This window comes from Lutra lutra, chromosome 4, assembly GCF_902655055.1.
Source record: "Lutra lutra chromosome 4, mLutLut1.2, whole genome shotgun sequence".
In the NCBI taxonomy this organism is placed as follows: domain Eukaryota; kingdom Metazoa; phylum Chordata; class Mammalia; order Carnivora; family Mustelidae; genus Lutra; species Lutra lutra.
Window position 1 is genome coordinate 164,379,203 of NC_062281.1, and position 15,484 is coordinate 164,394,686.

A 15,484-nucleotide genomic window follows, 5' to 3' on the forward strand; every position below is an offset into this window, starting at 1 on the left:
GCCAGGCCTGGGTTTTAGAGAGAAGCCATCTCAGGGCTGTCTCAGAGAAGCAGCGTGGGTGGTCGGAGCTTCTACTGGGGGGTTGTGACCCAGCTTCTAGATCCATCTGGCTTCTCTCAGTCTCCTCTGCAGGCCCTGGGAGGTGCCAGGGGACCAAGCAGGTGGGGCTATCTGTCCAGCCCCACCGGTAGCATCTGCTGGAACTCCCCGCTGACCCTGGGGTGTGGCTGAGAGTTGCTATCAGGACAGAAGCTTTGAGGAAGGGTAGCTCTGGGGGAGGGGAAAGCAGGTACTAGGAAGTCCGGGTCAAGGCCAGGCTGAGGGACTGAACTGGAAAGCTGGCCCTTCTCTCTAACTGGAGCTCAGAGCTTAGGTAGCTCTTCAGCCCCTTCATACCCTCCACCCCCGGGAACATCTAGGACAAAGAAGAGAGGCTGGAGAGGGAGCTCTGACTCTCCCTCCCAGGATGATCTAGAAGACCCTGGGGTAGAGGAAATCTACAGGGAAGGATGTTGAGACCAGCCAGAGGTTCCAAAGCCGTCCCCTTCTCTTGGCAGTAGTCGAGAATTCTAGATCAAGGGTTGGCAGGGAGGCCAAGTCCAGCTAGCGACTGTTTTTGCAAGGCCCTTGCACTAAGAATTGTTTTTGCATTTTTAGAGGGTTGGGGGTGGTGGAGAAAGATCAGCTGTGCCCATTTTTGATTTTTTCTGTCTAGCCTTTTACGTAAAATGCTTCACAATCTCTGCCCTAAACTTAGACTTGTATGCTTCCTGCTGACAGGGAACTCACTACCTGTGACCTGAGCATTCCCATCCTTTGAAGCCTAGGAAGTTCTTCTTCTGAGAGCTAACGTCTGTGTCCTGGGGCTCTGTAGAACTGCTGGGTTTCTGTGCCTGGGGCAGCCAGGCAGGGTCTGAGGAAAGACTCCCAGAGGCAGGTCGGTCCCTAGTTCCTTCAGGTCCTTTCTGGCACTGAATTCCTTGGGATAATCTTTGTCTTCAGGTGGCTTGAGTAGCAGCTTACTCTGTATGCTGGGCAGCAGACGCTGCCTCATGCCCAGGGCCTGACTACCGACACTACCCAGACACAGAGGAAGTCTGAACTTCCTCCACAGACAGGCACACATGTGGTTCTTCTCCCACAGTTGCCTGCGCCCGGGGAGCGGGGGGGGGATTCCCGAGGAGTCAGATCTGTGATGCAAGCCTCCCCCGCCACCCCCAGGAAAATTGCAGGCTGAGGAAGAGCTTTTTACTGGGAACCGTCTAGTCCAAGGATCTCAGCTGTCCAGAGCAGGCCCGCTTTGCCCCCCTGACCCCTGCGGTGTCCCCGATGGGCATCTGCCTTCTAGGGTCAGTCAGTAGGGTGATTGGACAGAGATCCTTCATAGCCCTCAACTGCTGAGAGCCTGATGCCATGGTAGTCCCCGTTCGTGTGGGAAGGGTTGGGAAGGGAGCAGAGCTGCGGATGAATGGCTGAGGCTGGAGCATTGGAGGTGCAGGGCTTTGATGGCATGATGGGGAGTAATTAATCATGGGAAGCAGAACCGCTTCAGTTGATGGGAGGGGTCAGGAGCAGAATCCAGCGAGACCTAGGGCAGGTACTGCACCGGTAGAGAATAGGACAGATCAGGAGGGATCTGTTTGGTGGGACCTAGTGACTGACTGCCTGCAGGGTGGCAGCAGGGTCAAGGCTTGTGAGGAGCATGTGAGGTGGAAGCTTTCAGAGAAGCACGAGCCTGGCCTCACCTCACGTACGAGCTGGGCTTTTGGAGGCTGCCAGTGACCCTGTTGCGGAGCCTGGGTCTGTGGGGTCCTTTTGGGGGACTGTAGGCTGCTCTTAGGGGCACCCAGCCACTGCTAGGATGGACGCTGAGGGCACAGACTAGGTTGGGGGTAATCCCAGAGCTTCTCCCTGTGCAGGTTCTTCTAATTCTCCAGGGACTCCCTGCCTTTCCTGGGCCCAAGGCCAGCTCAGGCCCATGTGGGCCATGGACCCCCCCAGGGGGGACGGACACGGAGTCCCCACACTAGCAGCAGAAATGGAAAACCAGACATACCTTCTTCCCAGAAATCTCAAGTGCCAGATCCAGAGGCAGGAACCCACTGTGCAGCCTCAACTTGGCCAGGAAGTGCCACTGGGGAGTGGAAAGGATGAGCCTGGGGCTGGGGCTTCGGGGACGGGGAGGGAGAGGGTGGAGGGGGCTGGTGCCTCACCCTCAGCCATCCCCATTGAGTGGTCTGAGTGGCCGGAGCTCATGAGCTGTTGAGCTAGCTCTGGACAAGGTTGGGTCCCTCTGACTTGCTACCACAAGCAGCACACTTAACTGGGGGCGGGGAGCCTCTGGAAATGTGGTCCTCTCATTGGCCACCTCAGCATCCCCAGCCAGCCCTCAAGAAGAGGGTTAAAGACCTGAGCTGCTGAAAGAGCTCAGCCTCACATCTTTAGGCTCATTTAGGGAGTAAGCCCTTACTCAGCGCTTGTAGACTCTGCACGCAATTCAGGTAATTCCATTAGCTGGCTTCTTGGCAAAAATCAGAATGATCTATGTGGAGCGTTCTCTTGAGACAACATCTGAACCACGGGGGGGCAGAGGAAGACCCTGTGAACTACAAAATGCAAACATTAAAGGTTATCTGGGGCAGAGGGGTGGTCTCCCTGCCCCTGGAGAGAGCCCCAGGGGCAGCAGAGTGAGACTGACAGAGGGAGAGAGATTTCCACCCCGATGATGGGTTCTCGGTGGCCTGAGTGTCCTTTATCTGGACAGTCTGCTTATCCAGGACAGCCTGTTCTCTGCAGAGCCTGATAAATGGAGCATTACTTCTCCCACCAGTCCTCCTTGGGGATTGGTGTTAGCCCTTGAAGAACAGAAGCACTTTGTTTTGTTTTGTTAAAATCTGCCTTCTTTCTGCCCCCCTCCCCCACCAGCAGAAGCAGAAGCTCCCAGGAGGAGAGCCTGAGGCTCTCTCTTCATTTCAGCCTCCCATTCCCTCACCAGGTGTCCCTGACACCAGCCCTGGGATGGGCCCCAGTGTGAATCCTTGGGGTCCCTGTCCTCAGAGAGGACAGACTCCTAGGACCCTGTGAGCTGGATCTCACAAGTTCTCAGCATGGTTAAGGCAGGATGGTCCTTTCAGGTGGAATAACCGTGGAGAGTGTGGAAATGAGTCCTAGAGCTGAGGTAGAGATGGTGGGAAGTGGGGAGGTCGGACTGGTATCTGACCCGGAGCCTTCACTTTGAATTATGGGATGCAGGGTTGGCTGGACCTTGTCATTGGTCTGCACTGCCCTCGGGCCAGTCCTGGAATGTGATGGGGGTTCCTTGGCTCAGTCCCCAGGCACCACGCAGGCACTCTGACTCATTAGTTCCTTGCAGCACTCTGAAGTAGATATTGCTAATGTTGCCATTGGAGATGAAATAATTTGCCCAAAGTCAACGGTTGTGATAACAGGGTAGAGCTGGGACCTGAACTCAGTTGTTGTCCAGGTTCGTAACCCCTGTGCTCTCTGGCTTCCCTGGGACAGATGGGGGCTGCCTCCCTCTGTTCCCCAGGCCCATGTCAACCCATCCTAACCCCCTGGACCCTGGCCGCCTGTCAGCCATCTCCAGAGACCTGGGACCGATCATGGCAGCAGGGCAGGAAATGGAGAGGCCAAGGACCCATTGCACCCATGGGGCCAGGCCCAGCATACTTGATGGTCCGTCCTGGTACCAAGGGCCTCAGTCCCCCTCCACCCCCAACCTGGGCAGTTGTAGCTGCCTACCATTTTCTCCTCTGCTAGACCCCTGGAGCTTGGGAGGGTTAGGGAAGTCCAAGAGCAGTGGCCCGGAGGTGGTGCGAGTGGCAGCACACTGCTGCGTGCAGAGGGATTTCACTGCGTGTTTCGGGGAGGACTGCCTGGACAGGCTGGGCACGGGCTAGGTGGGCAAGGAGCCGAGTTTGAGCTGCAGGTGGTGGAAGCAGAGAGAGACATGCAGGTTTGTGACTGGCTGAACCCAGGAATATTCAGACTGTGAGCACCAGTGTGTGTGCGAGATGGTGCGAGTGCACAGAAGGCCTTTTCTGGGTACGTTGGGTCCATGCCCAGCTACGCATGTGGCTGGATGGGTCAGACCGGTCCCGTGGCACTGGGTGTGTGGCCGCATTGCCTGAGAGTAGGGTGAATGTGTCCAGGTAGAACCGGTGGATCAGGCCAGGCCCTCCTTTGGGTGGGGGCAGGGCTGTGGGGGGCAGGCCTCTAGGGCAGGTGTTTCCAGTTCCTGGAACTGCTTCCTTGTCCTTAGCCTTCCCCATACATCCCAGCTTGGCACCTGGCACAGGGGAAGAGGTCATGGGTCATCCTTCGGGGTGGAACTCCCACAAATAGCTGGGCCAAGGGGTCAGAAGGCAGTTGTGTGAGGTTCAGGAGCACATCTTGTATGCCGGTGCTGAGGGTAAAGTCAGTGAGTGAGTCAGTGAGCTGCCCTTCCTTTATCCCAGAGCGTCTGGAACCAGGAGCCATCTGTCCAGCTGTATTTCCTCCCCAGCCATGGGGTTGGGGAGAAGGCACAGAGGCCAGGAGAGCCTTGGGGGCCATGAAGAGAAGAGGGGGGCAAGTCGAAGGAGACACTTTCTCCCTGCACCTCTCCCTGCCCTGTGCCTGAACTTCACTGTGGGTCATTTGCTGTATCCCCCTCCCGCTAGCAAGTTCTGTTAACCTTGTGACCCCCAAGGGTACTGGAAACTGCATCTGGGAGAAGCATAAAAGCTGGCTCCCCTCTTGGAGATGGAGCCCAGCCCCTTCTTTCTCACCTGGGGAAACCGAGGCCCACCAAAGGGAGGGACTTGGCTTAAGGACATGCAGTGAGCTTGGGGCCCAGCCAGGTGCTGGGCCCTCTCTGGCACACTGTGGTCAGTGGCCCCCATGGAGGGGACCACGCAAGGGGAAGAAGGGCAGCTGCCTCCCCTCCCCAGCAGGCTGCTTCTCCTCCCGCAGGTGATCGAGGAGTTCTACAACCAGACATGGATCCACCGCTATGGGGAGCGCATCTCGTCGGCCACGCTCACCACCCTGTGGTCCCTCTCTGTGGCCATTTTCTCTGTAGGAGGCATGATTGGCTCCTTCTCTGTGGGCCTTTTTGTTAACCGCTTTGGCCGGTGAGCAGAAGGGGTTCTGGCTGTGGCCAGGGGGTCCCAGATGGGGGGAGGAGAGACTTCCCTGCCTGTTCAGGGTGTTGTCTGTGACCTAGCCCCTGGGACTCTGGGGAGATGCAGGCACACACCTGACTGGTGACCCCGCCCCCAGGCGGAACTCCATGCTGATGATGAACCTGCTGGCCTTCGTGTCCTCTGTGCTCATGGGCTTCTCGAAACTGGGCAAGTCCTTTGAGATGCTCATCCTGGGCCGCTTCATCATTGGTGTGTACTGTGGCCTGACCACAGGCTTCGTGCCCATGTACGTGGGGGAGGTGTCCCCTACGGCCCTCCGCGGGGCCCTGGGCACCCTGCACCAGCTGGGCATCGTCGTCGGCATCCTCATTGCCCAGGTAGGCCGGGGCGGGGTCTGTCTGCTCACACTGTCCACTCCCCGTGCGCCCCACAGCTTCCATGGCTCTCGTGTCTCTGTCCAGATATCTCCCCGATGATAATTCTCACCCAGCCTTCCACAGCCCTGCAGTGAAGGATGGCCTCTTGGCACACATCCTAGTAGGCCCAGATCCCAGCGAACACTCCGCCACTGATGACTTCCCCACGGCCTCCCAGGCACGAGAGCCAAGTCCAGATGACTTGGCCCTTCTTGTCCCAGCCTCCTCAGCCTTGTGTCCTGTCCTGCCCCTGTATCTCCACATGCCGGGCTCTCCCATGCCTCCAGGCCTTGATGCCTTTACATGGACACCACCTTCTCTCCATAAGGCTTTCCCTTCCCCATCCCCATCCCCAAAGCCCCCATGCCCTGTGACTCACCCTTGCCACATGTGTCCTCCCAGTTGTGCTGTGAGGTAGGTCCTGCTTTTCCCTGTGTGACGACTGAGGGAACGTGAGGTTCGGAAGAGCCTCGCCTCGCCTGACTGGCAGCCCCTCTACAAAGTGGGCGGAGGCCATCGGCTGGAGCGGGCCTGGGAGCAGGGGTGGCTAGGGTGGGGGTGCCCAGGGCCGCTTCCTCCATCCCGGCCTCCTCCAGGTGTTCGGCCTGGACTCCATCATGGGCAACGAGGACCTGTGGCCCCTGCTGCTGAGCGTCATCTTCATCCCGGCCCTGGTGCAGTGCGTCCTGCTTCCCTTCTGCCCCGAGAGCCCCCGCTTCCTGCTCATCAACCGCAACGAGGAGAACCGGGCCAAGAGTGGTACGGGCAGGGCCCTGCCCTCCTCCCCAGCCCCCGGCCCTGGCCGCCTTCCTGCTCTGAGCCACCCCCACCTTCCCTCCGGTCCCTCCCCCCGCAGTGCTGAAGAAGCTGCGCGGCACGGCTGATGTGACCCGCGACCTGCAGGAGATGAAGGAGGAGAGTCGGCAGATGATGCGGGAGAAGAAGGTCACCATCCTGGAGCTGTTCCGCTCGCCCGCCTACCGCCAGCCCATCCTCATCGCTGTGGTGCTGCAGCTGTCCCAGCAGCTGTCAGGCATCAATGCTGTGAGTGCCCCCTCAGCCGCCCTTGCCCGTGGGCCGCAGCCAAACCCTGCGGTCAAGTGTGTGCTGGGACCAGATCCCCCACTGAAAACAAACACCCCTGCCGCAGGAATGGCTTTCCTGCAGAGCCAAAACCCCTCAGGGCCCTGGTGCCGGGTCCCCTTCATCCTTTCCTTGCCCTGGGTCCCGTACCCGCAGGGACAGCAGCAGGAGAATGGCTGTGGCTCGGCCAAACCCCAACCACTTGTCCGTCCCCTAGGTGTTCTATTACTCCACGAGCATCTTTGAAAAGGCAGGGGTGCAGCAGCCTGTGTACGCCACCATCGGCTCCGGCATCGTCAACACCGCCTTCACTGTCGTGTCGGTGAGTCAGGGTTAGGGCCCGCCCCCACTCAGCTGTGTGGGGTCTGGCTTAAGGTGGCCTCAGGGCCTCACTGCCGAACAGCAGCGTTTACTGTGAGCCGAGCACGTCAGGTTCTCGAAAGTGTGTGTTGGTGCATCCTCCCAAGCCTGTCTGGTTCATTGCTCAAGTCTAACAGCCCATGACACGGATGCTAAGAAGTGCACTGGCTGCCCACAGTCCCAGCCAGAATGCTCTGCGCCCTCTGGGGCCAGCCGTCACCCCAGCCTGCCGTCCGGATCTGGCGCTCTGCCCCTCAAATCCTGTGTAGTCCCCAAGCTGAGCCCCAGGGGGGAGGCGGTGCAGTGTTCCCTGGTGTCTGCAGTGCCGCGTGGCTTTCCCAGCATTGGGGACGAGCCTCTGGATGGGGTTGGGGGTCAGAGAGGCAGCAGGAGCGGGTGGCGCTGACCCCCGTGTCTGCCCACAGCTGTTTGTGGTAGAGCGCGCTGGCCGCCGGACCCTGCACCTCATCGGCCTGGCCGGCATGGCAGGCTGTGCCGTGCTCATGACCATCGCGCTGGCGTTGCTGGTGAGTGACCACACTATGGGAGTGGGGTGGCACGAGTTGGGGGATAGCACCAGGAGCTTCGGGTCCCAGAAGGAGGATGACAGCCCCAGCCTGGCCAGGGGCATTCAGAGCCCCGGTGGGAGCTGCCCTCTCCCTAGTTCTGCCCCTTTCTTCCCAACCCCACTCGGGCTCAGGTCTGACCTCCTGGCCCCCTAGGCTGTCTCCTTCCACCCACTTACAACTGGTCGTGCCCTGGCTTTCTCCGGGTTTGGTGCATTCTTGCCACAGCACCTCTGGCCCTATAACCTAAGCATCCTCTGCCCAGGAATTGCTCTGCCAGTACTGAGCCTTTCAAAGTCTGCATCCATGGCCTTAGTTCATCTGTAGAAGAGCCCCAGGAAATAGGAGCCCCCGCAACCACCAACACGTGGAAGCGTGCTTTCTCTCGTTCTCAGCCACCGCCCCATGGGGTGCAGTTAGTATTCCCAGTTCCCAGGTGCGGTAAACGTAGTCCAGTGAGGCGAGGAAGGCAGCAGATAAAGGACAAAGCTAGGAGCTCATCTCAGGTCTGCTGGTTACAACGGTGACCGTGTGCAAGCCACCTTCCCTGCACAAACCCTCATTTGTCCACCTCCGGGGCAAGGAAGCAGTGGTTTGCTCATTTGACAGCTTAACCAAAGTCTGGAGAGTCTGGTGATGGCTGAGAGGTCTGGCACGCTGCAGGGGATTCTTAACAGATCTGGGATCAGAACCAAAGCCTATGACTTTTCCACGGTGGCCTCCTGGAAGACAATGATGATATCTGGCCACCTGCTTGGGGCCTGTTCTGCTGGTCCTGAGCTGAGCACCTTACAGTCCTTAACATTTACCCCAGGAATGTTCTTCCCCATCATTCAGCTTCCGGCAGACTGCTCTGCATCCAGAGCTAGGGGACCACAGGAACCTCTTCTTAGCCCCTCCCATGTGTACCCTGTGTTACTGTTCCCGAAGGGTACGCTCCACTGCACACCCGCCCTACAGGACTTAGGTCATTTTGTTCAAATGAGGAAAGTGAGGCCCAGTGGAGAGTCTATGTCATGTAGCCAATCCAGGATCAGCCCCAAGCCTAATGTATCCAATCCAGGATCAGCCCCAAGCCGCCTGCCTCCCAGGCCAGAGCTCTTAGCCCTGCCCTGGGCTACATCAGCAGTGTGTTTTCTTGGAGCGTCCTGTCACCGCCTATTCCATTTTTCCACCCCTCTCTCGTCCTCAACAGGAACAGCTGCCCTGGATGTCCTATCTCAGCATCGTGGCCATCTTTGGCTTTGTGGCCTTCTTCGAAGTGGGCCCTGGCCCCATCCCGTGGTTCATTGTGGCTGAACTCTTCAGCCAGGGTCCTCGCCCAGCTGCCATTGCTGTTGCTGGCTTCTCCAACTGGACTTCAAATTTCATTGTGGGCATGTGCTTTCAGTATGTCGAGGTGAGAACCACCCGTCTCCATGCCCATCATTCCTCTCCTGCTTGCAGGCCCCCCTCGCACTGCTGTGCCAAGTGCTCTCCCAGTTCTTCCCATCAGAAGCCTGCTGAGGAGGAAATGGGAGGCTCTGAAGCCCAGATCACACAGCTAAAAACACTGACCTCCATTCCAGGGTTCTTTCTTAGCTTTGAATTGTCTCCATTCTGCTCTGCTGGGGGGGGGGGTCCCTGCTCCCTGAAGCCCGCTATGTGCCAGGTGCAGGCAGTGTCATTTAATCATCCCAGCACTCCTGGGTTGTGCGTAGTTGTTCCCTTTTTTCAGATCAAAGGCCCCAAGTCATACAGGTCAAGCAAGACCCTACAGCCATGGGGAAGGGTCAGTGCTCCAAGCGAGTGTATCTGTGTGTCTTTCAGCAACTGTGTGGGCCGTATGTCTTCATCATCTTCACCGTGCTACTGGTTCTCTTCTTCATCTTCACCTACTTCAAAGTGCCTGAGACGAAAGGCCGGACCTTTGACGAGATTGCTTCCGGTTTCCGGCAGGGGGGAGCCAGCCAAAGTGACAAGACACCCGAGGAGCTCTTCCACCCCCTGGGAGCTGATTCCCAAGTGTGAGGCGCCCCACACCACCAGCCTGGCCTGCTCCCAGCAGCTCCAAGGATCTCTCGGAGCACAGGCAGCTGGATAAGATTTCCAAACTGACAGATTTCAGCAGAGCTGGGCCTGGGGCTCCTTCCTTCAGCCAACAATGATGTCCAGAAGAGTATTCAGGACGTTAATGGCTCCAGGATTTTAACAAAAACAAGACTGTTGCTCAGATCTATTCAGACAAGCAACAAGTTTTATACTTTTTTTATTACTGATTTTATTATTTTTTTTATCAGCCAGAGTCTCCTCTATCTACACCCCAGACTTCACCCTGAATGGCTCAGTACCTGAAGGTGGGGACCAAGCCCTGCCTAGACACTTGCCTTCCTCACCATGCTAATCTGTAGGGCTGGACCTATGACCAAGGACACACTAATCGAACTATGAACTATGAAGCTTCTATCCCAAGAGGTAGCTGTGGCCACTGTCTTCTGAGGCCTGGATCTCCCTGCCCTAAGTGTCAGGCTCCATTAGGGTTCACCCTTCCTACCCAACCACTTAAAGTAATTTTGCCTTGCCTGAGACCAGATGGGAGCACTGGAGTGCAGGGAGGAGAGGGGAAGGGCCAACTGGGCTACCAGCTTCTAGTCTCCTTTGCACTGAGGGCCAGACGATCATCACGAGAGGAGGGCCCTGGGAGGCTGAGAACCCACTGCGCAAGAAGACCACAGACACTCCTGCCCTGCTGTGTATAGATGGAAGATATTTATATATATTTTTTGGTTGTCAATATTAAATACAGACACTAAGTTATAGTTTATCTGGACAAACCAATTTGTAAATACACCACCTTACTTCTTCTGTAACTTACCTAAACAGATATAAATGGCTGGTTTTTAGAAACATGGTTTTGAAATGCTTGTGCGTTAAGGGTAGGGAGATTTGGATGGAATGGGAGAGAAGCAACTGCCATAGTGACCATGACCTTTTGGACTTCTGACTCAAGATCCAGTCCCATCCAAGCACTTCTGATCAACACCCACTTCCTGCTTTGTCTGTCTAGGGCCATTCCTCCGTGAATGCACCTGACCTCACTGATCTCCAGAAGCCAAGCAGGGTTGGGCCTGATTAGTACTTGGTTGGGAGACCCCTTATTACCCAGAGAAAATCTAAATAAGCTGGCATTCAAGGCATTCCTCTTTTCCTTCACATGATAGCTGATTTTCAGAAAATGATGTGCTAAACTTGATAGGCATTATCTTGAATGTGAGGTAGGTACTATATCTGCATTTGACAGGCCCAGAAAGGCCTGAAACCTCACAGCAAATCCTTCTAGAACTCCTAACAATTACACTACACATCTCTTTACCCATACCTGAGTCGTCCACGTCCTACACCACCACCAATGGGCCCAGTGAGCACTGTCAGGCTGCCTTCATTTCATTTGGAAATGCCCCCTCTGATCAGCTTAGATGCTACTGTGGCCTCTCAAGACTTCTGACCCCCCATTCCTACCCAGGAATTTCAAGAACTTTCCTATATACTCTTTCCTATATACTCCTTTCCTATATACTCTTCCTCCTCTTACCTACAACTCCTGATTTCTCCGTTTAGTATCAATTTCGTGGAAAGAAGTCAATTTCGTTCATCAGGGTGTTTGGCATTAAAAGTGGGCTTGGCACACAGCGGGCACGTGGAGAAGAGTTGTGAAACAAAGCACCAAGGAAATTAGTCCCTAGAGCTTCAACTGAGAACATTGGACGCGCGGGTTGGGGGTGGAATTTGCCTGTAGAAGTCTTCGTAACCGCACGCAGAACTGTAATTCCCTCGGCGCGGAGAATGGTTGTAGGACGGAATGAGGAGGGGAGAACAGGTACTTAGTAAATGTAAATGCCTGTGGCCATCATTAGGTACAAAGAATCTGAGGCATCCATCCCCAAGTCACAAATGACTCTGGTTCAGAAAAGGGTTAGCCTTGCCGGAGCCTGAAGGCTTAAAGCCTGAAGGGTTGGGGCCAGGTGTTAAGTTTGACGGAGGAAGCTTTTTGAGCCTCCAAAGACGTTCCGTTGAAAGCAGTTATCTTTATAAGCTAGGGAGAGCCTGGAGGAGCAGTGCAGAGAGGGGTCCAGGATGCAGGGGTGAGCTCTGGGGTTTTAAAAGCTCATGGCGACACCCCTGGAGGCTGTTCCCGCTGGGTGCAAGGAAACCATCAGGGGATGGTTGGGGAGGGAGGAGCGCACGAAAGATGACAAGTCGGTGGCGCCACCAGTCCGAGGCCCTGAAGCGGGACAGAACCGACAGCATCCCAAACCCGCCCCGCCCCAGGGCTCTAGACCCGGGTGTGAAAATGCCCGAGAACCCACTCGCCTGTCCCCTGCCGGCACCGGAATCGCCCCTACGCGCCGGGCGCCGGCCATTTCCCACAGTGCGCGGTGCGCGCAGGCGCCGGGATCCCGGACCCGCCCCAGCCGTGGCCCACAATGCCCCGGGAGGCATGGCTTCCGTCCCCTCGACGCCTGTTCTCCCGGCCGCGCAGTCCAGCACCGCCGGGGTATCCGCCATCCACCCCGGACCCCAGCCCCAGTACTCCAAGACTCGCTCGGATGTCGCTCCTTTCGTCGCCTCGCAGGAAGGGCGGGGCTCTGCACCGTCTCCACCAATCGGCCGCACTGTTGGCTGGCGAGGGGCGGGGCCCCAGGCCGCCACCAATCACAGCCTGGCTGCCCGGGCCCCGGTGCGGGACCCCCTCCGAGGTCTGCGTGCGGGAAGGTGTGTGTGAGCGGCTGGAGTGCCGGCCCCCGGCGAGTGTAGCCCCGCTGGGATTCCTAGCGCACACAAGGTGACGTGTGCGGTCTCCGACGGAAGGGGGTAAATAGGTAACGAGGCTGCACTCGGCCACCTTCTTTTCTAGGACTTAGCTCAGTTCGCTGACAGCTTGTGAGATCCTCCATCTGATACCCTCGGCTCAAAAGCCTCCTCTCCCTGAAAACCTGCATCGGGTTACCGCGCTGGGCCCCGCGGCGTGCTCTCTTTCCTCCATCGCCGACACAGGAGGTGGCTATCCTTCCACCAGACTGGGGAGGCCCCTGCTAAGTCACTCCTTTGTCCCCAGGATGCCACCGCAGACTCAGCTCAGGGCTGTTGAGCGAATGAACTAGAATTTAGACTCAGTGACATTCTACAATCTGAGTTGTTCCAGTGCAGTTTTAGGCATAAAATCCAACAATTAAGAGTGTGTATTTAATAATAGAGAAAGAATATTAATTCTCTTCTGTGAAAACAACATTTTGAAAGCCCCCTTTCTCATCCTAGGATATTTATTTCCTAAATCACCTACAGATCTGACCCATCCTGTCCATTGCAGTTGCTGGCCCTGCTGTTGGCTACTCATCGTCTTTCTCCCAGGATCATGCAGCATCTCATCTCATCTCATCTCATCTCATCTCATCTCATCTCATCTCGCTGTTCTCTCTGCTTTCTGTCTCCTCTTATTTCCCACACTGCAGATCTTTTTTTTTTTTTTTTTTAAGATTTTATTTTTAAGTAATCTCTATACCCAATGTGCGGCTTTAATTCACAACCCTAAGATCAAGAGTTTCATGCTCTACTGACTGAGCCACCCAGGCGCCCCCCGCCCCACGGCAAATATTTCTAAAATGCACATCTGGTCATGTCTCTCTCCTACTTAATACTTTCCCTGGGTCCCCATTTCCCTTGGGATAATGCCCAGCTTCCTTGATCCAGAAATTCAAGGCCATTCAGGATCAGTGCCTAGAGCTCAGATGCAGCCTCATTGCTCACCACTGCCCCCACCTCACCTAACCATCCTCTAGGCAGTGATCTCCACATACTTCTGACCTCCACATACTCCTTCTCCTATGAGCCTTTGGGTTCCCTCCACTCAGATCACCCTGCCACCTAATTTTTGTTTTCCACCAGGTGATACATCCCATCACAACCCTGGGAAAGCTGCTCCTTGGGACATTGCTGCCAACTAGTGGCTGTTGTGTGAACTCTTTGGGCAGGTGATAACCTCAACCTCTCAGGGGGTTCAGAGCCCTAGAGATAACCCCTCACTAGGACTATTACAACAAATCTACTTGGTGACCCTATCCCTGGCATCCCAGAATGACCTTCCTAAAGCAGTGCATGACCACATTATTCTATGGCTTAATACTCCCCACTATCTCATGATAAAGCCCAGATTCCTTAACCTAGCAGGCAAGATTTTGGAAACCTTGATTTCCACTATGCTTCTTCAGCACTCAAGGATCCAGCGACAGTGATGTGTTCAGTGTTTCCTGAACAGCTCCTCACCTAACTAACCCAAAACTTTTTGTTCAAACTGCTTTTTTCCTGGTCTGCCTTTGCTCTCTCTGAAAGGCCATTTGATCTCACGTAGAGTAAATTAACTGTCACTTTCTCTACAACGTGTCCATTCATTCCTTCAACTGTTACTTAACTGGGCACACACTCTTTGCCAAGCTTTCTCCTAAGCAATGAGGCATCTTGGAAAGAACGTGCTATTTAGCAGAATAACCTTGAAGAAATCACCTTTCTGATCTTCAATTTCCTCATCTGTGGCAATATTAAGATGAAAGAAGATAACATATGTGTAAAGCCAGCATCAGCTGGAGTTAGTCCACATTCCCCCTTCTACCCTATTGGGAAAGTCTAGTGCTCACCGTCGAGATTTCTGTGGTTTCCTGGGGATTTCTTCCATTCTCAAGGTTATCTCTGGCTCCGACATTGGACATCTCCTAAACCGCCTGTTGATAGATTCCCAGTGCAAGCTGTTTCCTGTCTTGGAACTCAGATCTTTTGTTTTGCTTCATTCATTTACTGATGAATTACTGGGAGTCTAGCATTATTCCAGGGCTGGGAGTTATTAATGATAGGTAATAATGATTCTGAGGGGAGGACCCAATAAGCCATCAACAAATGCATAATAAGGTATCAGATGGTGATTTGTGTTATGGGGGGGAAAGGCAGTCTAAAGAGAGAGGATGATGGATTGTGAGAGCAGGTGTAGATAGGATAAGTTTTAGATGAGATAATTTGCAGGTCTCCCAAGGGAGTGATATTTAAACACAGATGAGGGATGGAGGGAGCAAATCATATACATGCCTGGGGGAAAAACCTTCTAAGTCAAGGTACAGCAATTTCTGAGGTGCAGGGGCAGACCATGTTTGGCCTCCAGCAAGGAGGTCAAGGCCACTGGACTAGGGTGACAAGTAGACGTGATCAAAGAGGTGACAGAGAGCTAGATTGTGTCGAGCCTTTAGATCACGTGAGAACTTTTTTTTTTTAAAAAGGTTTTTATTTATTTATTTGATAGACACAGATCACAAGTAGGCAGAGAGGCAGGCAGAGAGAGAGGGGGGAAGCGGGCTCCCCGCTGAGCAGAGAGCCCAACGTGGGACTCGATCCCAGGACCCTGAGATCATGACCTGAGCTGAAGGCAGAGGCTTAACCCACTGAGCCACCCAGGCACCCCAGAACTTTTGTTTCTAAATGTAAGATGAGACTTCCCTGTTCTGATATTTTGTGTCAATTGTAATCCACAGTTATGGTCAGCAGGTTAGTTTTCATGGGTTGGTGAGCAGATCCAACCTCCTGTGGCGTATTTTACAATTTTGAGGGGACCAACACAGCTTTCCTCATTTCAACATATATAGTTTTCTGTAATAAAAATACAGTTGTGAGGTTACAACAACCCATGAAAGGTAGTTATGAAATGAACCTCTATTAAAAGAATTTCACTGCCTTTCCTCATAAGGGGTCTTCAGAATTCAGTTGTTCTCTATGACAGAAAGAAGTATGAAGGATAAGGATCGATTTAACCCAAACTTTGTAAACACTGGCAGGTAAATATTCTCTCACCACTTTCCTTTCTTTCTAAGCAGAGGATAGAAGATTTTTTAGTGTT

General features: G+C 54.7%; 1 protein-coding gene across 1 annotated transcript in view; it reads left to right on the plus strand.

Moving 5' to 3' along the window:
* SLC2A1 (solute carrier family 2 member 1) overlaps positions 1-10,458 on the plus strand; it is a 28,291-nt gene extending 17,833 nt beyond the window's left edge. The window contains exons 3-10 of the mRNA XM_047726072.1: positions 4,975-5,135; positions 5,284-5,524; positions 6,160-6,322; positions 6,420-6,607; positions 6,864-6,968; positions 7,432-7,533; positions 8,768-8,971; positions 9,382-10,458. Of these exons, the coding sequence (XP_047582028.1) occupies positions 4,975-5,135; positions 5,284-5,524; positions 6,160-6,322; positions 6,420-6,607; positions 6,864-6,968; positions 7,432-7,533; positions 8,768-8,971; positions 9,382-9,582 (1,365 nt within the window). The 3' untranslated portion in view covers positions 9,583-10,458. The remainder of the gene's footprint in view (positions 1-4,974; positions 5,136-5,283; positions 5,525-6,159; positions 6,323-6,419; positions 6,608-6,863; positions 6,969-7,431; positions 7,534-8,767; positions 8,972-9,381) is intronic.
* The last annotated feature ends 5,026 nt before the right edge of the window (positions 10,459-15,484 follow it).